The sequence below is a fragment of the Folsomia candida genome, unplaced genomic scaffold (assembly GCF_002217175.1).
Source record: "Folsomia candida strain VU population unplaced genomic scaffold, ASM221717v1 Fcan01_Sc013, whole genome shotgun sequence".
NCBI lineage: Eukaryota > Metazoa > Arthropoda > Collembola > Entomobryomorpha > Isotomidae > Folsomia > Folsomia candida.
Window position 1 is genome coordinate 1,085,616 of NW_019091205.1, and position 27,804 is coordinate 1,113,419.

General features: G+C 37.8%; 6 protein-coding genes and 3 long non-coding RNA genes across 10 annotated transcripts; all 9 read right to left on the reverse strand.

The window, feature by feature from the left end:
- Positions 1-2,444: 2,444 nt before the first annotated feature.
- LOC118437527 (gastrula zinc finger protein XlCGF8.2DB-like) lies at positions 2,445-3,727 on the reverse strand. Its single transcript, XM_035856588.1, has 4 exons — positions 3,682-3,727; positions 3,449-3,580; positions 2,960-3,367; positions 2,445-2,798 (listed from the first exon to the last, which is right to left on the reverse strand). The coding sequence occupies exons 2-4, from the start codon at positions 3,566-3,568 to the stop codon at positions 2,640-2,642; spliced, it is 687 nt and encodes a 228-aa protein (XP_035712481.1). The 5' UTR covers positions 3,569-3,580; positions 3,682-3,727; the 3' UTR covers positions 2,445-2,639.
- A 1,824-nt stretch (positions 3,728-5,551) lies between these two features.
- LOC118437483 (gastrula zinc finger protein XlCGF7.1-like) lies at positions 5,552-6,419 on the reverse strand. Its single transcript, XM_035856509.1, has 3 exons — positions 6,157-6,419; positions 5,652-6,069; positions 5,552-5,580 (listed from the first exon to the last, which is right to left on the reverse strand). The coding sequence occupies exons 1-3, from the start codon at positions 6,274-6,276 to the stop codon at positions 5,552-5,554; spliced, it is 567 nt and encodes a 188-aa protein (XP_035712402.1). The 5' UTR covers positions 6,277-6,419.
- Positions 6,420-7,850: 1,431 nt separating this feature from the next.
- On the reverse strand, positions 7,851-9,445 carry LOC118437519 (zinc finger protein 39-like). Its single transcript, XM_035856570.1, has 3 exons — positions 9,136-9,445; positions 8,654-9,043; positions 7,851-8,534 (listed from the first exon to the last, which is right to left on the reverse strand). Exons 1-3 carry the CDS (start codon positions 9,244-9,246, stop codon positions 8,097-8,099), a joined length of 939 nt encoding a protein of 312 aa, XP_035712463.1. The 5' UTR covers positions 9,247-9,445; the 3' UTR covers positions 7,851-8,096.
- Positions 9,446-9,853: 408 nt separating this feature from the next.
- On the reverse strand, positions 9,854-11,576 carry LOC118437453 (PR domain zinc finger protein 5-like). 2 transcript variants are annotated; one of them, XM_035856462.1, is made up of 5 exons: positions 11,160-11,576; positions 10,667-11,074; positions 10,254-10,598; positions 10,104-10,173; positions 9,854-10,025 (listed from the first exon to the last, which is right to left on the reverse strand). In XM_035856462.1, the coding sequence occupies exons 1-4, from the start codon at positions 11,277-11,279 to the stop codon at positions 10,117-10,119; spliced, it is 930 nt and encodes a 309-aa protein (XP_035712355.1). In that variant the 5' UTR covers positions 11,280-11,576; the 3' UTR covers positions 9,854-10,025; positions 10,104-10,116. The 2 variants fall into 2 exon arrangements, with proteins under 2 accessions (XP_035712355.1, XP_035712354.1); XM_035856461.1 differs by having other exon boundaries at positions 9,854-10,173.
- Positions 11,577-14,299: 2,723 nt separating this feature from the next.
- LOC118437409 (zinc finger protein 708-like) lies at positions 14,300-15,678 on the reverse strand. The gene is made up of 3 exons (XM_035856383.1): positions 15,410-15,678; positions 14,912-15,319; positions 14,300-14,827 (listed from the first exon to the last, which is right to left on the reverse strand). The coding sequence occupies exons 1-3, from the start codon at positions 15,527-15,529 to the stop codon at positions 14,444-14,446; spliced, it is 912 nt and encodes a 303-aa protein (XP_035712276.1). The 5' UTR covers positions 15,530-15,678; the 3' UTR covers positions 14,300-14,443.
- Positions 15,679-16,412: 734 nt separating this feature from the next.
- LOC118437505 (oocyte zinc finger protein XlCOF26-like) lies at positions 16,413-18,276 on the reverse strand. Its single transcript, XM_035856548.1, has 3 exons — positions 17,823-18,276; positions 17,330-17,737; positions 16,413-17,237 (listed from the first exon to the last, which is right to left on the reverse strand). Exons 1-3 carry the CDS (start codon positions 17,937-17,939, stop codon positions 16,857-16,859), a joined length of 906 nt encoding a protein of 301 aa, XP_035712441.1. The 5' UTR covers positions 17,940-18,276; the 3' UTR covers positions 16,413-16,856.
- A 301-nt stretch (positions 18,277-18,577) lies between these two features.
- Positions 18,578-19,260, reverse strand: LOC118437449. The gene is made up of 2 exons (XR_004836118.1): positions 19,140-19,260; positions 18,578-18,930 (listed from the first exon to the last, which is right to left on the reverse strand). It is a non-coding gene; the product is annotated as an uncharacterized LOC118437449 (long non-coding RNA).
- A 3,011-nt stretch (positions 19,261-22,271) lies between these two features.
- LOC118437290 lies at positions 22,272-23,733 on the reverse strand. The gene is made up of 3 exons (XR_004835998.1): positions 23,339-23,733; positions 22,852-23,259; positions 22,272-22,776 (listed from the first exon to the last, which is right to left on the reverse strand). It is a non-coding gene; the product is annotated as an uncharacterized LOC118437290 (long non-coding RNA).
- A 2,543-nt stretch (positions 23,734-26,276) lies between these two features.
- Positions 26,277-27,776, reverse strand: LOC118437374. The gene is made up of 3 exons (XR_004836058.1): positions 27,353-27,776; positions 27,001-27,288; positions 26,277-26,875 (listed from the first exon to the last, which is right to left on the reverse strand). It is a non-coding gene; the product is annotated as an uncharacterized LOC118437374 (long non-coding RNA).
- Positions 27,777-27,804: the final 28 nt, after the last annotated feature.

The window sequence follows — 27,804 nt, forward strand, 5'->3', positions numbered from 1 at the left end:
CTGCTCATAAGAAATTTCCTCGATATGCTAAATTTCTTGTCACTTCGATTTTGTGCAGCTGAGATTAAATTTAATTGTAATTGAATTGCTTAAATAAGCTGGCTAGGAGATACATATGTGGATGTATTAACATTGGAAGTTGACGCACGGGGATAATTTGAATGGGGCTACTATTTGAGCAAGGCTACTATTTGGGCAAGGTCACTATTTTTAAAATTATGAAAAAAGGCAGGGCTACTATTTGAACACGGCTACTATTTGAGCAAGGGCTACTATTTGAGTTTTTACGGTAAGTATTTATTTAGTCAACAGCGTTTAGCATCACTCATGTAACCCGTAAAAAAGCACAGTCAGTATACTTTTACAAACCCAAAAATAACAACACGGGAAGTAATAATGAATACATTACAAATCGAACAACCTCATTTTAATTAATGAAGAATGATAAAAATCATTACGAAGGAATAATCTAATTATAAAAATTATCGGAATCGGATACGGTAGGCTACTTGTCGAAGATAATCAATATGAGAAAAATCATCCCCAACCCCATATTGCTCAACTATCAGGGATGGTCAAAATACAAAATACAACTACACCTCAGAGCCCAAAATACATTTGTATTTTCAAAATACTTTGAATACTTTTTGTCAAAATACAAAATACAAAATGCAGTATTTAAATACTTTTTGAAATACAAAATATTCCACGCTTTACGGATTTAGTAGATCAAAAAATTTAATATATTTTTTACACTAGTAAAGCTGATTTACTAATTAAAAAAACAAGTTAGCCGGAAATTTCATTTCAAAGTGCTCATTACACTGTTTGTGCGACTTGAGAACAAAGGTGGATGGCAGTGAAATGTCTAAATTAGAATCTCTCAGATCATATCAGATGTGTGTTAAGAAAATCTAGCCCTTCAATGTTAAAACCTCAGTTTCCTCGTTATAAGAATTTTCGAATCCAAATACTCTAAAGGCCTTGACGGAATTACTTCGGTTGTCGGCTACCATTTAAACCTTTTACAAAAGTTATTTTTTTCCTGTGTGCTCGTTCCGCGTCTACTCGGTGGCAAGCTAGTGCGATTAACAGAATTGTATTTTCGAAAAGTGTTTTGTATTTTGAAGTGTCTCGGTTTTATTTAGCGTAGAATGAACTCAAGTCGTAACTCTAATCCTAAGGGGTATGCATGCTCGATAAGGGGTTTGTTTTTAATTGGAGGAAAACATTTATATTTCCTGCGTAATAATTAAGTAAAACAGGCAAGATCACCAACAAGTCTCCTGGATTATCACTGCTCGAGAGTATGACGACGACAGTGTGCCACCAATTTCGAAAAGCAAGAAAACTGATTCTTGCAAAAGTAGCATTCTCGTCGATTTGCTGGATTATGACGCCTCGCGTGTTGGGCTAAATTAACTTTCGAGTGACTCTTATATTCACATTTCTCACAGGAATAAATTTTCTCCTTATTCGGTGTATGTCTCGCCTCCACGTGAAGTTTCATATTGCCCGATGTCGAGAATCTTTTGTCGCAAAATGTGCAGAGATAATTCCTCCGATTTTCATGCACAATTTGGACATGGCTTAGCAAGTCGGGTCTACTTAAGGACTTGTGAGGACAAAGGTCACACTTGAATATCCTGCGAGTGGATTTTGCCAAATGTGTAGCCTGTAAAAAAAGTAATAATGTAGGTATTCTTTCCACGGGGACTTGGTAAACGTCGCTAAACTCGCCTCGTAACCTTCCTTGCGCCTATATCTACGAAGATTTGTACAGAATGTGACGAAAAATCAGGTTTCTTTATTGTTTGCAGAATATGCGAAGCAAAAGGTTATCTACATACATACATATATGTATTTATGTCGTAATCGAATTTCTACAAACTCTTGCTCAGATTTGCGGATTTTTCCAGCCCACGGACCCCAGCTCGTGATTAACTCCAGCCCACTAACTCCAGCCCTTAATTATCTCCAGCCATAATTATTTCCAGCCCATAATTATCTCCTGCCCCCATATATAAATGAATGTAAAAATCAAAACGGGGTTTCGACTATGCTTAATCCTTGCGCCACCACACAAGCTGGAAAACCGAGCCGTCAGCAAGGGAGCCACACCCATTTTGGGTCATAGTGCAAAAAGCACAGTCATTATGTACATATGGGGAGAAAATCCAATCGAGCTGAAATTTGGCAAAGAGGCTGCTATTGACCCCTAATGGAAGAATATGAAGTGAAATTGGTAAAATTTTTGTGTAGAGGGACCCTAAGGGGTGACCCATACCGACTTTTAGAAATCGTCGTAAGAAGTTGAAATTCGGCAGGGTGATAGTTAGTGGATTCTCATGAAATAATATGAAGTCAAATATGAGCAAAAAGTAACCAAAGGTACTAACGGGTGACCAACACCGATTTCTAAGAGTTTATACATTCAGCTCAAATTTAGTATGGAGTCGAAAAATAAATTCCAAATTTGAATATATGAGGGTTGAATTTCAAAATTTTTGAAAATAAAATTTTGAGAAACTTGAGTTTTCTAATAAATCCTGGTTCGAGCTAAGCAAAGCTGTACGGATAGGTTTTTATACACGGGCAGGGGATATTTATGGGCTGGAAATAATTAGGGCTGGAGATAATTAAGGGCTGGAGATCGCGGGCTGGAAATGGTGGGCTGGACTCCAACGGGCTGGGGTCCGTGGGCTGGAGTCTTCCGCACACCCTTGCTCAAGTGAGGTCTTTCTCATTTTCAGTTTACGGATGTCGTTCATCTCATTCTTTTTTGTTCCTCCAATACACTGATTTCAAAAACATCTCAAAATTGTGAGAAAAAAGTGTTGTAAAGCGACATTTGTAAGTGACGTGAATACCATGATTTAAAACCGTCTAATTTGAATAGTGACCAATTTTTTAAATTTTGCTTACAAGAAATTTACAAGGCAACTTCAGTTGTACATACCTCATGATTTTTCAAGCTTGTCCGATGCGCGAAACCCCTCCCACAATTGGGACAAATGTACGCCTTCTCCGTCGTGTGGGTGTTAATGTGTAACTCAAGGTCTCGTTTGGCCTCGAATTCTTTGCCGCAAAGTGTGCACGGAAATCGGATCGGATTTTCGGAGTGTTCTGCTTTTATATGTGTCGATACACCTTCCTTGTTTAAGTAGGTTTTTCCACATCCAGGAAATTCACATGGAAAACGAGGTCGTTTCGTCCTGTTGTGTACAGTACTTATGTGTGCCCGTAAATTTTGAGGTGTGGCAAATACACGATGGCAAATGTTGCAACTGGGTCGGTCCCGCTTGGTATGATGCCGTTTTATGTGTTGGGACAGGACTAGTGGATTTTTCAAAACTTTCCCGCAGATCTAAATAGCGGAGGATAAGCTGATGTGGTTGGATGAATTTTAAAATAATTGTTAATATTATACATAAATTTAGACGATTACCTCGCATTTCGCTTTCGCAAAGGTGTCGTGTGAAAACATGTGGTACCTTAAATTTGCTTTGGTGTTGAACGTTTTTAAGCATTTGGAGCATCTCCATCCGCTTCCGGGAGGTGGCTCCATTCGAAATCTTAGCTAGAAAAATAATTGAGTAAATAAATGCGCACTGCAATTTTCAGTAATGATTTGGTTAAAATTCTTGGAGAGAATCGAAAATATTCTAATAAACAAATTACGTGATTTTGACGAAGGTGCAAGTTTACGTCCTCTGCCAACGTGAAAGTCTTGAGCTAAACTGCTGCAAGTTTACTTTCTAAATTTCAGGTCAAGTGTATTTTTAGGAAGGGAAGGGTACAGAATTCGTACAAGTCATGAAGAGAATGAATGTAAGTGGTCTTCACGCAAGGGTATTGACTTATTTAGAAGAACCTGATTTTTACCGTTATGTAAAGAATCCCTTCGTCCTCCATTTAAATAGCATGGGTAAAATAATGAACAACTGTCAAAGCTGTGTGCGGACGACTGGCATGCATTGATCATTCTGCAGGCACTTAGGGCAGGGCAACCCATCTTTGGAAACGTGCATAAATTATGTAATACAAACTAGGGATTGTGTCACATACGCACAGTGACCTTAGATCCCGCACTATAGAGCGGGCCCAAGGCTCTCGAGTTACATACATAGTTTATGAACGTCCCCTTCCAATAAGAACATGCTTCCCACCACTGGTGGGCCACCAGTCAACCCTTTCTCCTGGTCTGAAATAGCGATGATACCGTTCAAGTATTATGTGCAGTATTAAAACAGTCAATCTTTTTCCTTATATTAATCTTCCCGTATTTAATTTTCCGGCAAAAAATAAAATTTGGGGAAATAATTGTACAAATTTTTAGGGCCATTGCTTACGCATCCCAAGTTAACTCTTCATCTACATATGTTACGTCATTTTTTAGAAATCGAATTTTTAATAACATACATCGAAATGTCTGTACACAAAATGAAGTCACAAGCTCAATGAAGTCACAAGCTCATACAACTTACAATGGAGGTCTCCCAACGTATGCTCACAGATTTGGACCAAACTAGTGTCAATCGATCACAAATAAAATTAGTATGAAATTTGCAAATGGAACTATCTGCCAATGTGCAGGTTTGGCGGAGATATTTGCATAAAAAGAGGAGAAAACGCACCAAAAGGCTGGCATATTTTTCATTTTCCAAATTTCCTGCGCATTTTTTCTGCTTTGAATGCAAATATCTCCGCCAAACCTGCGTATTGGCAGATAGTTCCATTTGCAAATTTCATACTAATTATATTTGTGATCGATTGACGTTAATTTGGTCCAAATCTGTGAGCATACGTTGGGAGACCTCCATTGTTAGTTAAGTTATCCGCAAAAAATCGGTAATACAGACTAATTCATTATGCGATGTGTCATGATTTATTTAAGTAGTGCTATTATTATTTATATTATTTCAAGGAGAGAATTGATTGAATGACAAATTTTGAGAAGCATAATTTCATAAATAACTTAAGGTACATGTTTTTTGGCACGAAATGCATGCATATGTACATAAAGATACGGTTAATCAAATTTCTCAGAAGCACTTAACAGATTTCGGAGGATGATTTATGTTTTGTATCCAACGTTTTGGGAGTTTCTGTTGAATTTTAACATTTTAATTTGGTGTAAATAATAAGACAAGTACCTTCGGCTTAAAAATAAAATCCAACAACACCAACAGCAAATTTCCGAGATTGTCGCCGTTCCAAAGTATGACGACGAAAGTGAGACACCATTTCCACAAAATGGAAAAACTGCTTCTGACAGAAGTAACATTCTCGGCGATTCGGAGGATTGTGACACCTGGCGTGTTGGGCTAGACTTCTTTTTGAACGGCTCCTGAATTCGCATTTGTGACATGTATGAATCTTCGCGGAATGTCTCCTCTCCACATGACGTCTCATACTGCCCGATGTCGAGAATCTTTTGTCACAAAATGTGCAGTGATGATTCCTCTGATTTTCATGCACAGCTTGGACATGACTTTGTAAGTTATATCTCAGCACGAACGTAAGAGGACAAAGCTCACACTTGAAATTCCTACGAGTAGATTTTTCCAAATGTATTGCCTGTAAATAGTGCAAAGAAATATTGACGGATTGTTAAATGTGTCCATCATATTGCCAAACTAAATATTTACAAGGCACATTTATTCGTACTTCGTGACGTCTCATAGCTGACGAATGACCGAAACCCCTCCCACACGTGGAACAAATGTAGGCTTTCTCCGTCGTGTGGGTGGAAATGTGTTCTTCAAGGGAGCACCTGGTTTTGAATTCTTTACCGCAAAGTGTGCACGGGAACCTGGCCGGACTTTCGGAATGTTCAGTTTTTATATGTTTCAATAAACCATTCTTGCTCGAGTAGGTTTTTCCACATCGGCATGGAAAACGAGGTCGTTCGATCGTGCTGTGGACGGTGGCGATATGTTTTCGTAAGTTGGATGGCGTAGAACATACCCGTTGACAAATGTTGCAACTTGGCCCTTTCCGATTAGTGTGATACATTAAAGCATGTATTGACAAGGTTCGTGAGTTTGTCGAAACTTTCCCGCAAACCTAAACATCACAAAAGCCATAAAACGTGAGATTCTGGATGGCCGCAATTACAAAATTTACGTCGGCGTTATAAATTTGCATGGTTACCTGACATTTCACCTTCGTCTCGGGGTCGTGCGTTAAAATGTGATTGGTTAAGTTCCGCTTAGTTTTGAAAGTTTTTGAGCAGGTGGCACAGTTCCAAACGTTTTCTTGTGTTGAGGCCATTTTAATTTTGAGTTTTGAAACATCTAGTTCACATGCGTCAAGTTAGCACGAATGAGTTTGTAAGAAAAACTGCTCTGTTGCTGGATTATGCACTGGTAAAGTGTGGAAATTTCTGTTATCCCAAAACTAACCTTAGTCTTACAAGGGAACATATCGAGGTGTCCAACGAGTTAAGGGTCGACACCTATACCAAAATGACCACAATGCATGACTTGTTAAACAAACTGAAGGAATTTCCGTGTAAAATTCACTTTTCGTCAAGTTGTGACGATATTTGTGACGAGCGTATGACCGTCGGGTCGCCAGCGGGAGAGGTCGGCCGCTGAACGATCAGGTCGACCACAGAGAAGCGTCGTCGTCTTCACGTCGTCTTCACAAATTTCGAATTCTTGCATATTTTGATATTTTGAAGAAATTTTGAAAACATTTTGAAATTTTGAAGGAATTTTAAAAACATTTTGAAATTTTGAAATTTTAAAAACATTTTGAAATCTTGAAAAAATTAGAGGTGTCAGATCGAACACATGTTGTCTTCAGAGATTTCACATTTCAAATAAATTGCACACCTCTATTTTTTCAAAATTTCATAATTGTTTCAAAATTTCAAAATTGCTTCAAAATTTCAAAATTTTTCCAAAATTTCGAAATTTCTTCTAAATTTGAAAAAGTTTTTCTAAATTTCAAAATGTTTTCAAAATTTCTTCAAAATTTCAAAATGGTTTCAAAATTTGAAAGAATTCGAAATCTCTGAGGACGACGTGAAGACGACGCTTCTCTGTGGTCAACCTGATCGTTCAGCGGCCGACGTCTCCCGATGGCAACCCGACGGTCATGCGCTCGTCACAAATATCGTCACAAGTTGACGAAAGGTGAATTTTACGCGGAAATTCCTTCAGTTTGTTTAATAAGTCATGTATTGTGATCATTTTGATCCGGGTGTCGACCCTTAACTCGTTGGACACCTCGGTATGTTCCCTTGTTAGCCTGATTTAATTTTATGGTCATGGAACCTAGATTAACTCTTAACTCGAACCCCTCTATACTTAAACAGTAATTTATTTTTAGCGAGAAAAGGGTTAAAGGGATGAACTGTACCCAGCAAAATCCCTCGGAGGTAAATGCAAGTGAATTCATGTGCACCTTCTTCTAGAATCAACCCTTCTTTCTAACCAAGACTACTTTATTATCACCTACCAGGCATTACTGGGGAGAAATTAGACCGTAATTGAGGATTTTATTTTATTATATGGAGTAATTCTGGAATGGTGACTTAACACAAGCCACTCTCTACCTGAACAATAAATATATTTTAGCGAGAGAAGGGTAAGGGATTAACTGTGGCTTGCAAAAGCCTTGCGAGACTATGTATAAGTATTACAGTTGAAATCAAGGGCACCTTTTTCTAAATGAACCTTTCTCACTGGTGGTGTTGACGAGACGAAAGGGAAAAACTTCAAAGAAAGAAATCAAGGGCAAGGGCACCTTCTTGTGGAAACAACCCTTTCCATGCCTTCACATATTTAAAGAGCACCATGAATGAGGCCATTCGAATATTATGTTATCAAATCCATAAATCCACTTTACATATGTACATGTTTAATTTTTAGCTGGGTAGTTCAATTAAATAATTATTTTTTACATTACAGGTTTTGAGTTTTATAAGTATCCGGGCTTCATTAATCATGTCGAACCCCGACTCTGTTTAATTCAATGTCTCTGAAAAGTGTTTCTGGGCCGTACACAAAGCATGTGATCGATTTTCGGGGAGTTTTGACCCCAACCTCCCTGATGTGGTGTGACTTATATGCGCTAGGTTCTAATTAACACCGGAATGATGGGCTTCCTGGGCCTTTATCATGTAGGACCACAAAAAATCTCCTTGATTGTACCTTTTCTATAGTGTGACGCCTACAGTCTGTCACCAAATTCGAAAAACAAACAAACTGCTTCTTGCAGAAGTAACATTCTCGTCGATTCGCCGGATTGTGACGCCAAGCGTGATTGGCTAAACTTCTTTTCGAGTGGCTCCCAAACTCGCATTTGTCGCAGGAGTGAATCTTCGCGGCATGTTTCGCCTCCTCGTGACGTCTCAAATCAGTTGATGACGAGAATCTCTTCTCACAAAATGTGCACGGGCGATTCCTCCGATTTCCATGTACAATTTGGACGTGCCTCTGTAAATAGCCTTTATGGAGGAAAGTCCGAACACAAAGTTCACGCTTGAAAATTCTTCGAGTAGATTTTTCAAAATGTGTAGCCTGCAAAATAAGCAAATATTTATTCTTAACCCACCAAATTTGCCTGATTAGAATTTCTCGCCAAATTTGTTCTTATCGAATCTTCCTAACAAAACATTAACAAAATATTCATCTTGTACCTCGTGCAGTTTCCTTTTTGAATATGTGGAAAAGCTCCTCCCACAAGTGGCACAAGGGTACGCCTTCTCCGTGGTGTGGGTGAAAATCTCAAGATTTTCTTTGGTTTTGAATTCGTTACCGCAAAGTGTGGTCGGGTTTTCGGTATGTGCAGTTTTGATGTGCTTCGAAACATTGGATTTCGACAGATAGGATTTGTCACAGTCAGGAAATCCGCATGGAAAACGGGGTCGTTCGATCGTGCTGTGGACGGCATTAATGTGTATCCGTAAGGCTGCGGATGTGTAAAACACACGGTGACAGGTGTCGCAACTTGGTCTGTCCCGGTTGGTGTGAATCATTTTGATGTGAGCGGATAAGGCTGGTGGATTTTTCGAGATTTGCCGGCAGGTCTAAAATGTAGAACAAAACAGTTAAATCTAAATCAGTCTAAATACACGTGTTGTTGGTGGAATTTCGACATATTAGAAATATCCATTATTACCTCACATTTCACCCTCGCGGCATGAGTGAACATGTGATTCCTTAAGGTTTTCTTCGTGGTGAAAATTTTCAAGCACGTGGAACATGCCAGCCCGTTTCTTGATGATTCCATTCGAAGTCGGTCTGGTTTAGGTGGATACAAATTTTCACAAATCCACTAAAACCTTCACTTTCGTAATTGATTTAATTATTATTCTTCAGCGGAGTCGTAAATACGAATTTACATATTTCTTCTATATTTTAAGAAATGACGTCGTAAAGAAATTGCGAGCAAGCTTTGTCGACTGACTCGAAAGCCTATTTGTAATATTGAATTATTTTAATCTGCCTGCCCTGAATTTCAGGCCGAGTGTATTTTTAGAACGAGAAGGGTACAGAATGAATGATCCTAAAAATTCTAAAGCATGTTAAAAAATGGGTTAATGGTGTGCATGAATGGACAGTGGCTTAATTGAAGTGGCTTAATTGAAGTAACTATATATGTACATACGCGTTTCCACCATTCAAGGCATCTCTTTCCCTTCATTTAAATAACATGGTAATCTATCTATAGAATTAGAATGTTTCTTAAAGCTTGGAGGCTGACGCTGGCTAGTTTCATACCTACCGACGTATATATGTATGTATCTACATATATATATATCAACGAGATGCCATATGCGGAGTAGGTATGATACATATTATGATACAGTGCTAGCCTGAATAAACGACACCTATAATTTTGTACTATAATTTTTTTTATTAAGCAGTAGTTCGTGTAAACGCAAATCTGAGAATATATCCTACTCAAATTCAGACCAGGTGGTTTGACGTCAAAAATAACGGTTTCAAAAATGCACTAGTAGCATTACTTAAAAATTACAAAAAAGTGTTGGGGATAATCTCTTGTATCTAAATTGATTGAGAGAAAATGTGGATCAAGAATATCATTTTTGACAGGCTGTTTACAGATTTCAGACGATTACTTACTATGATCAACGTCTCATAAATGTCGAATGTTTACATTAGCAATTTGAGCAATAAGATAAGTTCGGGCGATCTAATACAAAATAAAATTAGAAAATATGCAATCCTCTTCGCTTGTTATTATTCCAAAGTAAGACGGCGACAGTGCCTCACCAAACTCGAAAAGGAGACAAGCTGCTTTTTGCAGAAGTAACATTCTCGTCGATACGCAGGATTGTGACGCCTCACATGTTGGACTAAATATTCTTTCGCGGGGGTCATGAATTGGCATTTATTGCAGGAATAGATTTTCTCCTTATTTGCGGGGTGTCTCGCCTCCACGTGATGCCTCAGAACAGTTGCTGTCGAGAATCTTTTGTCGCAAAATGTGCACGGATGATTCCTCCGATTTTCATGCACAACTTGTGAATGCGCATGTAAGGTTGCTTTGCGTAAGAAAGTCTTTGGACAAAGGTTACACTTGAAGATCCTTCTGGTATATTTTTTCATATGTGTAGCCTATAAAATGTGTAACGAAATATTTATTTATGTTGTAGTTTCCAAGCCAAATACTTCTGTATTTATACCTGGTGACTTCTCATGGTTGTACGTTGAGTGAATCTCCTTCCACACGTGCAGCACTTGTAGGCCTTCTCCGTCGTGTGGGTGGAAATGTGGGCCTCAAGGTCGGTCCTCGTTTTGAATTCCTTACTGCAAAGGGTGCACGGAAATCGGGTAGGATTTTCTGAATGTTCAGTTCTTTTGTGTTTCAACATGGCATTTCTAGTCAAGTAGGTTTTCGCACATCCGGGAAATTCACATGGAAAACGAAGTCGTTTAGCCGTATCGTGTACGGTGTCAATGTGGCTCCGTAAATTTCTAGGGCTGGAAAATACACGGTGGCAAATGTCGCAACTGGGTCGGTCCCGGCTGGTGTGAAGCAATTTTTTGTGTTGTGATAAGCTTAGCGGAGTTTTAAAAAATTTCCCGCATATCTTAAAGTTGGAATAACAACTGATGTTAATGCACGGTTGATTAAAATGTAAAACTACATTCAATGTTTTAAGTTTAGAAGATTACCTCACATTTCACCTTCGCATCGGCGTCATGTGTTACCATGTGATACTTCAAGTTTCCTTTAGTGCTGAACGTTTTGAAGCACGTGGAGCATGTCAATTCGTTGCCTTCCCGTGCATCCATTTGAAATCTTTTGTTTAGAATATTTTTTCGTTTTATGTAGAAAAATAATTTGTAAGACGTAAACCCGAACTGCACTTTCCTTTAAGGATTGGATTAACCTTATTCCACTATTTTTCACTGAACCGGGAATTTATAAATATGTATTTATGTATTTCCTACGTATGTATTGTAGTGAACCAATGACGAAGTGTCCAACTTGTACAACAACTTGAAAATATGTGCAGATATAACTAACCTTTTGCTGGTTTTTTTGTGTTGTACACAAATTTCAGGTCAAGTGTATTTTTAGAAGGAGAAGGAATGTTCATACATAGAAGCCCTGTAGCGAGTAAAGGTATGCAAATGGTGTGCAAATAGGGTAGTAACGTGGAGCAGCAGCGTGCTAGAATCTTTAAATTATTTTAGGGTTTCAGCAAAACAGATTTGAGAATGTGGAATGCGAGAACTTTTTTTAAAAAGTCGTTGCATGTCGAAAGTAACAATATGGATGAGGCCATTCGAATATTATGTCATAAAATCAGTCAGTCAACTTTCCGTGCAAATTTTCTCATTCAAAATACGTACGTTGATTGTTGCAAGTCTTAGAATTGTGATGAAAGCTTGCATGGGAAAAATAAGACTGATTTCGGACGATTGTATATTTGCTATGAGCAACGCTTCGGAAATACCTGTCAAATTTTTAGATTTTGATTCAGCTGCATTAGATAAGCATGTATACATATATGCATCTTAATGCGTCTAATAAGTAGGGTTGCCGCGGGTAGCGAAAATACGACCCGTTACCCGACCCGCTACCCTCAGCCCATACCCACACTGGTACCCGTTCCTTGATAGTATCAGGGAACGGGTATCAGGCTGATACCCGTTATGAGAATTAAAATGAAAACTAACCAAGCTCCAAACTAAAATCGATTGAATTATTTGTTTTTTTTGTGGCTTAAGAAGTACTTTGAGATAATGCATGGGACAATTAGGTACAATGTCATTAGTTATTTCTGAAACTGAACTTTATGCTTAATTTGATTTTTTGAAATTTTGATTTAAACTAGCATTGAATCTGGAATATGGATTTATTTCGTTCGTATTGTAACGAACCGTAATAGTTACGACGCTCACGTCCTCCAACTTGAAAGTCTAAAACCTAACTTGTCTCAGCTTGTCTGCAAGTGTATTTTTAGGAAGAGAAAGGTGCAGAATGTTTGTGTGAGTCCTGAACACACAACGGAAGTCTCCCAACGTATGCTCACAGATTTGGACCAAACTGGTGTCAATCAATCACAAATATAATTAGTATGAAACTTGCATATGGCACTAACTGCCAATGCTCAAGTTTAGCGGAGATATTTGCATAAAATGAGGAGGAAACGTACCCCCAAGGCTGGCAAATTTTTAACTTTCCAAATTTGCTGCCAATTTTTCCCGCTTTGGATGCAAATATCTCCGGCAAACTTGCGCATTGGCAGTTAGTGCCATTTCCGAATTGCATACTAAATTTATGATCGATTGACACCAGTTTGGTCCAAATCTGTGAGCATACGTTGGTAGACCTCCACTGATCTGCACTCAAGGTCTTGAGTGCAGATCTCAAACCTGGGCAGAAAATGTACGATTTTGTTTTATACACATCGAATGGTGACTTCTTCAGATACTTAACACAAGACTCTCTAAATATACGTGAACAATGAACATATGTTTAGTGAGAAAGACCAGGGATGAACTATATATGCCTTGTAATAGCCCGTTGAGGCTATAGTGCAGATGAAAGCCTTGGAATCAAGGGCACCTTTTTCTAGAATCAACCCTTTCGTCATGTAACAAAGTCGTTCCACCACTCAACTAATCCCACCCCTTGAACAGAATCAGAAATACATACAAATACAATATGAGTGAGACCATTCGAATATTACGTTGTCAAGTCAGTCATTTCACTTTGCATGAATATCTAATCAGTTTATAAGTTGTATCCTAAGTTTAATACAGCCGTTATTTCCTTGTTTCTGGTCAAATTACAAGTTTCGAAAAATTTCCAGGATTCACTCGCTATGTCGAACCCCTGTCTCTTTTAAATGCATACATATTTATGTATGTACAAATGTATGTTTTATGTCTATGAAACTATTTATGAATCTGGAAAACATTGGCAAATGATCAGATATTGCATATTTACTTAAATAAGGCATGTAAAATTCAGCATCCACTGTACTCACAAATGTATATAAGTAAATAGATATGTGCGTAAATTAATATGCGTAAACCGATACGATCTGTTTAACACTAAGGCGCCGTCCATAAATTACGTAATGCAAGAGGGGCGAGGGGGGGTCTAAGGCCCCAATGATATCGTGCCTATGTTACACATGTTAAAGGGGGGGAGGGGGGTCTAGAAAATCGCGATTTTTGCGTTACGTAATTTATGGACGGCCCCTAAATATGTATTTAAGCACGCGGATCAAATTAAGTTTAACGAAGTTCAAAATTTTTATGAGAAAAATATTAAATTCATACCTTTCCAAACTATTCGTGCTACTCATATGCTCCACCATTCCGGAAAAATTGCAGAAAACGCTGCAGCGAAGGTAAGCTCGCGGATTTTTTAAAATTTTCCCGCAAATCTAAATCACGAAGGCAAAGAAACGTAAGACAATGAATGGTCAAAATCGTTCTCAGAGTTACAAATTTAAATTTTTGCCTGACATTTCACCTTCGCCTCGGGGTCGTTCATACCAATGTCATTGATGAATCGATGCTTAGTTGTGAATGTTTTCGAACAGGTGGAACATTTCCGAACCTTCCTTTTTGTTAAACCCATTTTAATGTGGATACATATAATTCGGCTGTGTCTAGGCGTAAATGAATTTATACAATTCTAAGCAAAACTGCACATTTGGCGGCTTACGCACTAGTGAAACAATGCGGTGAAATTTTTCCGTTACCAGAATACCAAACTTATGGAAATTCATGTCATTCTTAATCACTGATTAAAATCTTTTCATAAGCTGTTAATAGATTTCGCAGCATTATTTATTTTGACCAACGTTTTGGTAATAATTGTAAAATTTGTACATTTTCTCTGCGTGTGACAGGAAAAATAAAAACCAATATGCAAATGTATACCGGCCACGTAAGACCTATGAAAATCTGACAATGGCAACAAGCTTCCTGGATTAACACTGTTCTAGAGTATGGAAACGGAAGTGTTTCACCAAATTCGTAAAAGAGACAAGCTGCCTCCCGCAGAAGTAACATTCTCGTCGATTCGTCGAATTGTGACGCTTCTCGTGTCGGGCAAAATTTACTTTCGAGTGGCTCTTGTACTCGGATTTGTCGCAGGAACGGATTTTCACCGTATTCGTGGGATGTGTCCTCTCCACGTGAGTTCTCATATTGATTAATGTCGAGAATCTCTTGTCACAAAATGCGAATGGATGATTCCTCTGCTTTTCATGCACACTTTGGACATGCGTTCGTAAGTTACCTCTGGAAGAGGAAGTCTGAGGGCACAGTTCACACTTGAAAATCTTTCGGGTACATTTTTCCAAGTGTGTAACCTGTAAAATAAATAAATATTTATGATTCTCTAGACTCTTTCTTCAGTTTATTAAAAAATATATTCCAGGCGTATTTATTAGTACCTCGTGACGTTTCATGGCCGCCCAATCGCCGAAGCCCCTCCCACAAGTGGAACACGTGTGGGCCTTCTCGGTCGTGTGGGTCGCAATGTGCGTCGTAAGGTTTTGTCTGCTTTTGAATTCTTTACCGCAAAGTGTGCACGGAAACCGAACCGGATTTTCGGCATGTTCAGCTCTTATGTGTTTTGAAAGATCGCCTTTCGTTAGGTAGGATCTGTCACAGTCGAGAAACCCACATGGAAAACGAGGCCTTTCTTCCGTGCTGTGAGCAGTGGCAAGGTGCAACCGTAAGTTCCACGGAGTAGAACCTACTCGGTGACAAATGTCACAACTGGTTCGGACCCGGTCGGTGTGAACCATTTTGATGTGGGCAGATAATGTCAGAGGATTTTTTAAAATTTTACCGCAGATCTAAATAAAATGAGAAGAAGTGTTGCAAGTAGTTGTTGATGAGGTTTAAAATTAATATTTTCAACGTCACATACGAATTTGGACGATTACCTTGCATTTGACCTTCGCATCGGCGTCATGCGTGACCATATGATGGTTCAAGTTTTGCTTAGTTGTGCATGTTTTTGAGCACGTAGGGCACACCAAACTATTTCCTCGCTGTGTATTCATTCGAAAACTTTACTTCTTATGTGTATGGAAAAATTGTAATTTAAGCCCAACTGCAGTTTGCGTACACGATTTGATCAAAATTATCCTGTCTGTAGTCTGTGTAGCACACAATCGGAAATATGTGTTTATTTCCTATCTATTTTATGTAATTAATGCCGTAATTGTGAGAAGATGTCAAGTTCTCGTTCTCTGCCGGCTTGAATGTCTAAAACTAATTTTTTTACGCTTCATTTCTTACATTTAGGCTGGATGTCTTTTTAGAAAACTAGGGACAAAGAATGTTCGTGAAGGGTAGTAACCATGCTATGATTGAAAGCATCCTTTCCCCCTTGATTTAATAACATGTTTAATTTCACAATTAGGAATGCTCGTTAAGGCTTTTTGGTGAGTCACATACGTACTTATTTATATCCACACAATTGCAGCTACCTAAACCTACCCTCATTCCAATAAAAACATTCTGAGCACGAAATTCTGACCATTCTTGAGGCACAGCAATAGCAATTTCAAACCGTTGAAGTAGCAGTGCATTCACCATGGAGGTCTCCCAGCGTATGCACCCGGATTTTAATCAAACGTCAGTGCTAATCGATCCAAATTTAGGTAGTATAGAATTTGCATGACACGATCTGTCGATGAGCAAGTTACGCATAGATATCTATTTGAATCCGAACAGGAGAAATCGCGGGTAAATTTGGATAATGTATGTTGTGCGTCAACATTACGGATCACAAGTTTGTCCAAAATCGGCGAGCATCCGCTGGGGGACCTCCATTGTCAGGTTTTTTCCGCAATGAGGAAACGGTGAGGATAAATTCCCATGCCTGTCTTGACGTGTTTAGTTTGTCCATCAAAAATCAAATTAGGCCAAATAATCTTACAAATTCGTGGTTAGAGTAGCTGAATATATTTTCTCACATATTTTGATGTTGTTTTAACGAACATGTTTATTTTTTCTCGGTGATGAGTCTATGCTATGGTTTTAAATTGATATCAGTCTCACGGACATTTCACAGCTACATATGCATTACACTAAATTAAATTCACAATATACGAGAAGCATGACTTCGTCCGAATTATATGTGCAGATCCATATTCATCTTTTAATGGTAAATAGATACTTCTGATTAATTTCATTTGGCGGACCTGTTAATTGATTGCAGATGATCCCTTATTGCTTATGTATGATCAACATTTTGGGCTTATTTGTCTAAATGTTAAATTTTAAGTAATTGGTCTAATATTATTACAGTAATATAATAAGCATGTAAATTTCGCAAGCCAAATCATAAAATTAAACAAGAGCAACAATGTATTTTCTGGATTATTACTGTTCTAGAGTATGACGACGAAAGTGCGGCACCAATTCGTAAAAGTAGACAAACTGCTTCTGGCAAAAGTAACACTCTTGTCGATTACTCGAATTGTGACGCTTCACGTGGTGAACTAAATTGTCTTTCGAGTAGGCCTTGTACTCACATTTGTCGCAGGAATGGACCTTCTCCCTATGTGCGGAATGTCTCGCCTCCACGTGGCGTCTGAGGTTGGCCAATGCCGAGAATCTTTTGTCACACAGTGTACACGGATAATTCCTCTGCTTTTCATGGATAACTTGGATATGGTTTTGTAAGTTAGCCCCATACAAGGAAGTATGAGGACACAGTTTACAATTGAAAATCCTTTGAGTAGATTTTTCCAAGTGTGTGAGCTGCAAATAAATACTTATGAATTGTCTTATTTTTCGTTTATTTTAGCTAACAAATATGTATTTTAGAGGAATATGTAAATACTTATTCATACCTCGTGGCGTTTCATGGCTGTCCGTCGGGCGAAGCTCCTCCCACAAGTGGAACAAGTAAACGCCTTCTCCTTTGTGTGGGTGGGAATGTGCGACTCAAGTACTTGCCTAGTTTTAAATTCTTTTCCGCACAGTGTGCACGGAAATCGGATCGGGTTTTCGGCATGTTCAGTTCTTGTGTGTTTCGACACCCCATTCTTGGTCCAGTAGGTTTTCGCACATTCGGGAAATCCACATGGAAAACGATATCGTTTCGTCATATTGTGCACTGTGTCCATGTGATTCCGTAAGGTTTCGGATGTGGCAAATTCACGGTGACAGGTGTCACAACTGGGTCGATCCCGGCTGGTGTGATGCATTTTTATGTGGAAGGATAGGCTTTGTGGAGTTTTGAAAAATTTTCTGCATATCTTAAAGTAAGAAAAAACTGATGTTCATGTGCGGTTTGTTGAAATGATAAAATGGTTTGTGCTATAAGTTAAGTCGATTAAATACCTCGCATTTCACCTTCGCGTCGGGGTTATGCGTAACCATGTGTCGGTTTAAGTTTGTCTTAGAAATAAATTTTAGGCACGTGGGACATGCCACTTTATTTCTTTCCCGTGGATCCATTCGGACTCTATTTATCTGTCTTATATGACAAAATAATTTAGCAAATAAACCCGAACTGCACTTTCCTTTGATTTCGTTAAACTTCTCCCACCGTTTCGCACCGAATCAGAAATAGCTGTATGTATTTATTATAAATACATGAGAATAAATATTTTATTCCCTCCGTATTTTATTGAAATAATCCCGTAATGGTGGCCAAGTTTCAAGCTTATGTACGCCTTCTGCCCACTAGGAAGTTCAAAATCAAACTTCTATAGTTTCGTTGCAGTCGTATAAATTTCAGACCAAATGTATTTTTAGGATCAGAAGGGTGAATAGTGTTTATGGAGTGAGGAGGCGAGTGAAGGTGTGAAATGTGTGAATGGTCTCAATCCAGTGGTAATGACTTGAAAACACACTGCTGACGACATCGCTACCCTTGGGATTAAATATCATGGTTAACTACCCAAAAATGTTGGTTGACGCCCGTCCTGCGGTGAATGCATATCAATTGCAGCTGCTTAAGGCAACCCTCGCTACAATAAACCATTCTTCCCGTCGTGTCCTCTTATCAATATGTATGAGAATGTCGCCGTTTTTTACGAAACGGTCCTTTATGCAAAAAAGTAAGCATGCAAGTGCATTTCTTTGCTTCGTAATTTATAGAAAAAAGGTAATTTATTAGGGAAATCTTGTAGTTTTGAATTTTATTTTAACGAAAAAAGAAGTGTGCGAAGCATATTTATCTGTACCTCGTGATTTTTCATGGCTGTATGTAGGGCGAAGCTCCTCCCATAAGTGAAGTCCTTCTCCGTCGTGTGGGTGGAAATATGAGTCTCAAGTTTCGGTCTATTCTTGAATTCCTTACCGCAAAGTGAGCATGGAAATCGGACCGGGTTTTCGGTATGTTCGGTTCTTACGTGTTTGGAAACGGAATCTTAAATTATTTACCGCAAAGTGTGCACGGGAATCAGGTCGGATTCTTGGAATGCTCAATTCTGAATTTTGGAATCTGTAATTCAGATACGAAGTAATTGATCAAATTTGAAACAAAACTGCATTTTTTTCTCGATTACGAACTAGTGACGCAGTGGGTTGAAATTTGCGTTTCCTTAAAAAGTAAATTTACTATTGCCCTAGAATTTAAAAACTGGAGGAAAATGTATCGCAAGGTCTGGATTTATTTATGGACGCGGAATTATGACTTATTTATTCACGAACCTTTTCCTGCTTAAGCAATAAGAATATTTTTAGAAGCGTCAAAAGCTCTATTAACTCTGTCTGGCAAAAGTCCGGCGACTGCGAGGTTAGTGTACGTGAAGTAAGAGTCCCTTCTTCTAAAGCATCCCTTTCTTCAATGGGCACATTCTTCTTACCACGGGTACGGGTGGCCTTATCCCTTTCTCCAGATAGTAATAACAATATGAAAGAGGTTATTCAAATATTACACAGTGTAATCTGTCAGTCCACTTTACTGTTTTATTAATTAGATGCAGCTACTTTATGCGAAGACTTTGTCCGTCTGTCTGCCTCACAGATATGGAGAGACATAGATGGAGGAACTATTGAAAAAAGCGTCTCAGCATGGAGAACGATTTGGGTATAATTTGGGTATAATTTGGATATAACTCATATGGACTTCGTTATCAATTTGCCCCACTTTCTCAGTTGGCAGAAGCTGGAGCAGTATTTAGTTTCATTCACAAATTTTGCCAAGTTTTTAACATTGGAGCGATTTGAGATCGGGGATCTATGTCTCTACATATATGTGGTCTGCCTGCAAGCAGGACAACGTGAGAACGGAGCAAAATGATATTTTTACAAAAATTGAATCTATAGACGAAATGCAGTGCCCGATGTATTGGGAGCGGTTGGGGTGAACTAGTCTCAAGCTACTTTATTTTGTGCGTTTATGATGGTTTATTTTATAATTTAACATACCTGATTGGATCTAAGGATCTTGGTTGGATCCCCTTATGTACTTCCGTCGCACGATTTGGTGTCGCGTGTCGCGTCCATGTAATTCTTGTAAGGTTCATGTTTGTGATTGGACTATTAGAAAAAATTAGCCTATATTCATACATATTTATATCTATTGGAGTCTCAGGACAACGTCTTATTTAATCTCATCAAAAAAAGTTACGAAACTCTAAAAATTCATGAGCAAAATATGATCCCCCAAATTTCGCGAATTTATATATTTTACTGTGAAAATACGATAGAGTTGATCACTGTGTGGAACCCAAATTGGCTCAATAGCTGTTGTAAACAACGTGCATTCAATTTCAACGAGACTTAAATATAATCGTTAACCGAAAACATCACTCGAAAAAACTGTAGCTCAAGATGATTATTACGATTTTCTAAATGCGGTTCTGAGACTTTTTATGACATCATGTGCCTGAATGTAAAAAAATTGAGGTTTAAAATTTATATTAAGCAAATCTCCTTAACAACACAGTTTTGAGAGACGTAATTTCATAGCTACTAATTAAGTACCAATGTACATGCTTGAACATTCCTATATACATAAATGGACAGTAAATGGCTGCGATTAGAAATAATTTTTCAGAACCTACACTCTTAGCAACTTGGTAAAGAATTCCTAATAAGCGTCTTTACCGGGCTCTTGGTAAATACGCGTCCTACAAAAATTATACGGGATTATTACCGTATCAATACCAAACGGGTAACTAGCCTTCTACAGCAATATTGTAAGTTATCTTTATAATTTTGGTAATGAATTCCTACGAACCGGTAATTATATCCTTCAAATTTAGATAACACTTTTTACTATAATTTTAATTAAGTGTAGTACAAATTTTTTCCGTTGTGGTTATGATGAGATCTACATTTTGGTGTAGTTTATTACCATAGAGGTAATAATTTTAATACATTTGGTGTGAATTGTGAGACGCTAAACAGTGGCGCGGGTACCGCTCAGCTCAAATCAAGTCAACATGGCGAAATTAGTCCGCGTGTCCAATTCTGCCCTTAGGAAAAAACTTCTGGAAATTATATAGAATTTTTGGAAACATTTAAGTATCAAATTATCAAATGTAGGTGCCTCATCAAGATTGTGGTGGAGCACCATCTTAATACATATAGGGACGAGTAAATAATAATCTTGTGTTTATTTTTTCAGTGAAACAAAAATTTGAGTTGGAAATCGGAGAATACAGAGAGGGTGAGTCCTTAAAGCATTCTTAATATTTAATAATATATTTAATTTGACAAATTAAATTTCAGAGTTTCTCTTATATCCTCCAATTAGACACACTGAGCAGCTGCAATAATTCAGCTACTGCCATCATTGAGATATTCAAGTCAGTGGAGGGTCTAGTGAGTGAAAATTTCGTGAATTATTTAAATGTGCTCTTGTATTGAGAATTTCTAAAAATTGTGAATTTTTAATCTGCAGGTTTGTTTGATGACGTCAACTGATGTGGACTCATCCAAAATGGACTGAAGACGATTCACCGGAATTTGAAGGGGGAACAGACGAGTGTCAAAAAAAGCAGGAGTCGACAATTTCAAATTCCGGGCCTAACAAGAAAATCTCAAGACCAATTCCTGAGAATTTCGAATTTAATGACGAACTTGGGAAAATAAAGCAGATGGTGGATACGCTCGGTCATTGTAATATTTTAAGGAACGCTGGGGATTAGTCGATCTTGAAAATTTACAGAATATTTGCAGAATATAACTTCATGGTATTTACACATTTTTGGAAATATCTAAAATTTGTTTAAGTCGATTATTGTCTAATTTAACATTTAAATAATTTCATAGATGAGTTCTTTCTGATACAGAAAATCTATTTACCGAAAACTGTCCTGGATTAGCAGATTTAATTTTCATGTATACATGTGTATGTATGTAACTCAATAGTTTACATTATACTTAAATTTGATAATTATGTAAGTTACAAAATGCTTTTATAATAAATATAACTGAAAGACTATTTTAAAGAAAAGCAAAAAATCTATTCTTTTCGGTGGAAATCTGCACAACATTTGGTAATAATGGGGTATACGTAATAAAAAGCATTAATACCAGTATGAATAGCACACCGTGTACAAAGTGGTATGGTTTATTACCAGGCGGTAGACATTTTACTACATATTGTAGTACATCTGTCATACATCACGGTATTAATTTTAACCCAAAAAGTGTTCTTTATTACCACTTTGGGTTCAATAAATTTCTTTACCAGCTGGTGGTTATCATTACCGTTTCTGCAGAGTCATATACGTGTGCATTTTGGTAGTGATTTGGTAATGATTTTATTTAGAGTGTATTAACAGATGTCAGACGATTATTTATTACGATCAACTTTTTAGGAATACTTGCTTCAGTTTTAGATTTTAATTGGCCATAATAAAATAACTACATATATATGTACAATTGTACATCTCGTCGGCATAATAATAATATCTGGCATATGTAAACGTGCAACCATAAATGTCCATGATCATCACTGTTCTAGAGTGTGACGACGACCGTGTGTCACCAAACTTGAAAAGTATAAAAACTGCTTATTGCAGAAGTAACATTCCCGTCGATTCGTTGAATTGTGCCGCTTCTCGTGTCGGGCTAAATTTACTTTCGAATGGCTTCTGTACTCACACTTATCGCAGGAATGAAGCTTCTCCGAAGATGTGGGATGTGTTACCTCCACGTGACGTCTCATATTTCCCGATGTCGAGAATCTTTTGTCACAAAATGTACACGTACGATTCCCCCGATTTTCATGCACCATTCGGACGTGCCTTTGTAAATAAACTTTAAGCAGGAAAGTCTGAAGACAAAATTCACACTTGAAAATTCTTCGAGTAGATTTTTCCAAATGTGTAACCTGCAAAATAAACGAATATTAACGAATTTGTCCTTGATCTTCCTAACAAAATATTAACAAAACATTTATTTGTACCTCGTGAAACTTCCTTCTTGAATATGTGGAAAAGCTCCTCACACAATTTGAACACGGGTAGGCCTTTTCCGTGGTGTGGGTGGCAATATGCGACTCAAGGTGGGTCCTGGTTTTAAATTCTTTACCGCATAATGTGCATGGAAATCGGGTCGGATTCTCGGTATGCTAAGTTCTTTTATGTTGCGAAACATCGGATTTAGTCAGGTAGGATTTGTCACAGTCAGGAAACCCGCATGGAAAACGTGGCCGTTCAATCGTGCTGTGTACCGTACTGATGTGTTTCCGTAAGGTTGCGGATGTGTAAAACTCACTGTCACAGCTGTCACATCTAGGTCGATGCCGGTTGGTGTGAACCATTCTTATGTGGTCAGATAAGGCTGGTGGGTTCTTCGAGATTTTCCCGCAAATCTAAAATGTAGGACAAAAACAATTGTATCTAAATATGTTATTGGTGGAATTTCGAAATATTAGAAATGTATATTATTACCTCACATTTCACTTTCGCGTCATGCGTGAACATGTGAATCCTTAAGGTTTGCTTAGAGCTGAAGGTTTTCAAGCATGTGGAACAAGTTAATCCATTTCCTTGCCGTGGAATCCATTGGAATTTAGAAATCCTTCTTTTGCACACGGGAAAATAATTTTGTGTTCCGTCGCACTTTTCCGATATAATATGGTTAACGTTTATCCAGTTTTTCGCATCAAATCAGAATAAATTTGCATGTCCGTATTTTAATGATCCAATGTATTTAGTATTGGGAAAGTTTACATCCTCTCACAACCCGAAAGTCTGAAAGGAAACTGCTGTAGTTTTTTGTATCGTGTAAATTTCGGGTTAAGTGTATTTTTAGGAAAGGGTGGAGAATATTCGTGTTTATTTAGTAGTCATGGAGCGAGTGAAGGGAAACGGTCTGTATGCAAGGGTTGTGACATAAAGCAAACGTGTTTGCCACTATTCAAAGCATCCTTTCTCTTGGATTTGAATAACGTGGTTAAGAATACTTAGCAATCAAGAATATTGGTTCAAGTTCTGAGGAGAGTGCTGGTCAGTGTCATTTACACATGACACTGACATTTTAGGCCACCACAATCGAGTGTACATAGTCTTACCATAAGAAGTGATAGTAGAGCGTAGTTTTTGAACCGGTCAACATAAAATTAAAAGGTCAGTTGCGGTTTGTACATACATTCAGTGCCTATCATTTGTGTTGACCGTTTTTACTTGACGTCACTAGGTCAAAAATAGGAGGAGCTTAGCTACACGCGCGCGGCAATAATTTTTCACTTTTTGCACGAGAAAAAAATGCACGATGTTTGATGTAGTGTAGCAGTCCAAGTACAACTACGATCTGGTTGCCTAAACTATTAAAGTAATCCTAGAGACAGTGTCTATCTTTGGTATAAAGGTTTCGGTGGTCCAAGGTCAAGGAGGACTACAATGATGTCCGAAGCTTTAAACACCAGAATAGCACAAAATCTCTATCTGACGCCGGAGACTTTGGCCACACAAATGACCTTCCAACTTTAGAGATCAGATTAGCACTGAAAAATGACCCTAAGATGAAGGTCTTTTAGATTAGAAAGCGTCACATGCTACAGATTTCCCAAGCCTAAGCAAGGGTAAAAAAATCGACCTCTCTCCTCAAACGGTACGGTGAAAAAACCAAAAAAACTAACGCGTTTACCGATGATAATTTCTTTACGACAGAAACATATGTCAATAAAAAAACTGACACGTTTTATGTCAAATATTCTAAGGGTTAGCTGATTACAAAATAAAGGTCAAAGTGTTATCTTCTCAGGCTCCATTCATGGTTTTGGGGGGAATCGGCGGAATTGAGCAAAAACCACCCAATTTCCTCGATTAAGGAGAGCAGATAGTTTTAAAAAATATTTGATCAACGTGCTGGTGAAGAAGAAACACCCCCTCAACTAGTCCATATTGGGTGAAAAGCCACCGACGTTTTTGAAGGCGTCCACAGTAGCATTTACAGCGAAATTCGTGAAAAATTGGATTAAAATCTATATTTCTGACTTCATTTGTACCTTAGGTTTAATGTTGGAATTTTCGAACCGCAGACAACTTCACCGCCAAATATTGATTAATATTGAGGAAAAGGTCTGTTCTGAGCCCCATATAAGTGTCGGGGTCACAAAAAAATTTCTGACCCGGGAATGATACAGTTTTTCAATTAATTTCGTGCGTATTTTTGATGGAGCTTTCTCTTTCGTGACCAATTTTTCATGGTCACAGGAGGAATATATTTTCAAGTTTAATACATGTTTTCTACTTGAAATTTAACTGGCTTTTCAACGGAATAAGAATAAATTTGAAATTCCTTAAAACTAACCTAATATAGTCGTCTACTCTACTATCACTTTTTAAGTTGAGACTATGTATACACTCGATTGTAGCGGCTTAAAATAGTAGCGCCTTACCTAAGCAAGCTTTTTTAAATTATTCTAGAGTCCTTAAGGTCAATCAAAAAACTGCGGCATATGTAGTAAAATGACGTGCAAGTTCGGCCTTATCTAAATCAGTTCTGAGAATTTTTATGAAATCAAGTGTTTGTATGTTGAAAATTGAGGTTTACAATTTATATGTATTAACGAAAAAACTCCGGTTTAATCATACAATTTTGAGAAACAATTTTATCATTAATTACATACACAAATATTCATCTTTAAAGGAAGATTAAATATCTGAGCTTAATATTAATTTTTCAGACATTATTAACAGATTTCGGACAATGCTTTATTACGATCAACATTTTAGGAATGTTTGCTTAATTTTTAAATTGGTGTAATAGAATGCGTAAATATCTGCATATTGGCAGACGAATAACACATCTGAAAACAACAAAATTCCTTCATTTGCACTGTTTCAGAGTATGACGACGGCAGTGTGTCAGTGACCTCAAGCAACTTTTCTTGGAATAAAAATAAATAAATTCCTCCCTGCAGGTTGCCCTTCTGCTTGGATCGAAATAATAAAGAGACCGTGCAAGTATTACGTCAATCCTTTTCGTCATACTTACAGATCTTCCTCGCGTTTAAATAGTTTTTGTTAAGAAGAACATTTCGGATACAAAAAATCAATTACATAAAAGATATCAAAATTTTAATTTGACTATGAAAACTTAGGAAATACCAATGTTGGCGAAGTTAATAAACTCTTTAGGACTCTTAAATAGTTTATTAATGTTTGTGCATTTCTTCTCTTTCGCAGACTGGGGTAGCTGATTTTTCTCCGAAGTTACTCTAGATATTTCGTTTGCCTTTTTGAGTAGCATATGCACAAATCAATTTTGTGCCTGCATCCACCATTTGGCACTTTCAAATTCAAATCTGACACCAAAACATTGTACGTTGAAATGACAAGCTTTAAAATTGTAGCAATTAAGCATGTTGCTTTATTAGCTGTGTAAAATTTAACATAATTTCATCGACAATTACAAATGCATGGAATTACAAGGTGGGGATATTGCCTAGTAAATTGACAGGATCTCCATGTAATTAATAATCGCTAATTATGTAATATTCATTTCTCATGCTGTTAGTTTTTCTATATTTTGCATTTTTATAAACAGACAATTCTCACCAGCCTAAAATAAAATGAGACAACACCAAATTTCCAAGATTGTCACATTTCAAGGGCATGACGATGGAAGTGTCTCACTAATTCGGTGAAGTAGAAAAACTGCTTCTGGCAAAAGTAGCATTCTCGTCGATTCGCAGGATTGTGACGCCTCACATGTTTAGCTAAACTTTTTTGTGAGCGACTCATAAATTCGCATCGATCACAAGAATGAATCTTCTCCTTATTCGCGGGATGTCGTGCCTCCAGGTGAAGCCTCATATCGCTTGATCGCAAGAAGCTTTTGTCACAAAATGTGCAATGATGATTCCTCTGTTTTTCATGTACAATTCGGATATGCATTCGTAAGTCACGTCTACTTAAAGAAATATGAGAGCAATGTTCACACTTGAAAATCCTTCGGGCTGATTTTTCCAAATGTGTAGCCTGTAAGGTGCGCAAAAAGAAATATTTATGAATCGTTACAGATATTTTTATACAACGGTACGCCTTCTCCGTCGTATGAGTGGAAATGTGCGCCTCAAGGTAATGTCTGAATTTAAATTCTTTACCGCAAAGTGTGCACGGAAATCGGGTCGGATTCTCGGTGTGTTCAGTTTTTACGTGTAGTGATGTGATACACTTTCAGAGTTTAAGTAGGTTTTTCCACATCCGGGAAACCCACATGGTAAACGGGGCCATTTCAGCGCGGTGTGTTTGCTAAAAATGTATCTCTGTAAATTTCCAGATGTGCAAAATTCACGGTGACAGAGGCCGCAACGTGGTCGGTCCCGCTTGGTGTGAGACATTTTTGTGTGGATGGATAAGGTTTGTTGATTTTTAAGCATTTTCCTGCAGATCTGAAACGTAATGCAAAATGGGTCGATGTGGTTGGGAGAATTTTAAAATAATTTAGATGATTACCTCACACTTCACCTTCGCAGCTGGGTCATGCGTCAACATGTGAAGGTTTAAGTTTCTCTTAGAGCTCAACGTTTTTGAGCACTTTGAACATGCCCATTTAGTTCCTGGCCGTAGATCCATTCGAAATCCTGAAGTTTTGTGTGGAAATCAATTTAGTAAATGCATCCGTAGTGCAATGTCGTATACTGATCTAGTTTATATTTCGTCAGCGTTTCGCCCCGAATCGGTGATATGTATTTATTTATTTTCGCTATATATTAACGAACAAAAACTGTAAAGTGACGAATTTGCAAGGTGAAACCTCTCCCAGCTTTGAAAGGCTAAAATCGTACTTACATGGTATAAATTTGAGTCTTATTTTTAGAAATGGAAGGGCAAAGAAGGTTCACAGAAGTCCTCAGGCGAGTGAAGGTGAATGGCTCCATGCAAGGGTAGGTACTAACTGATGCCAC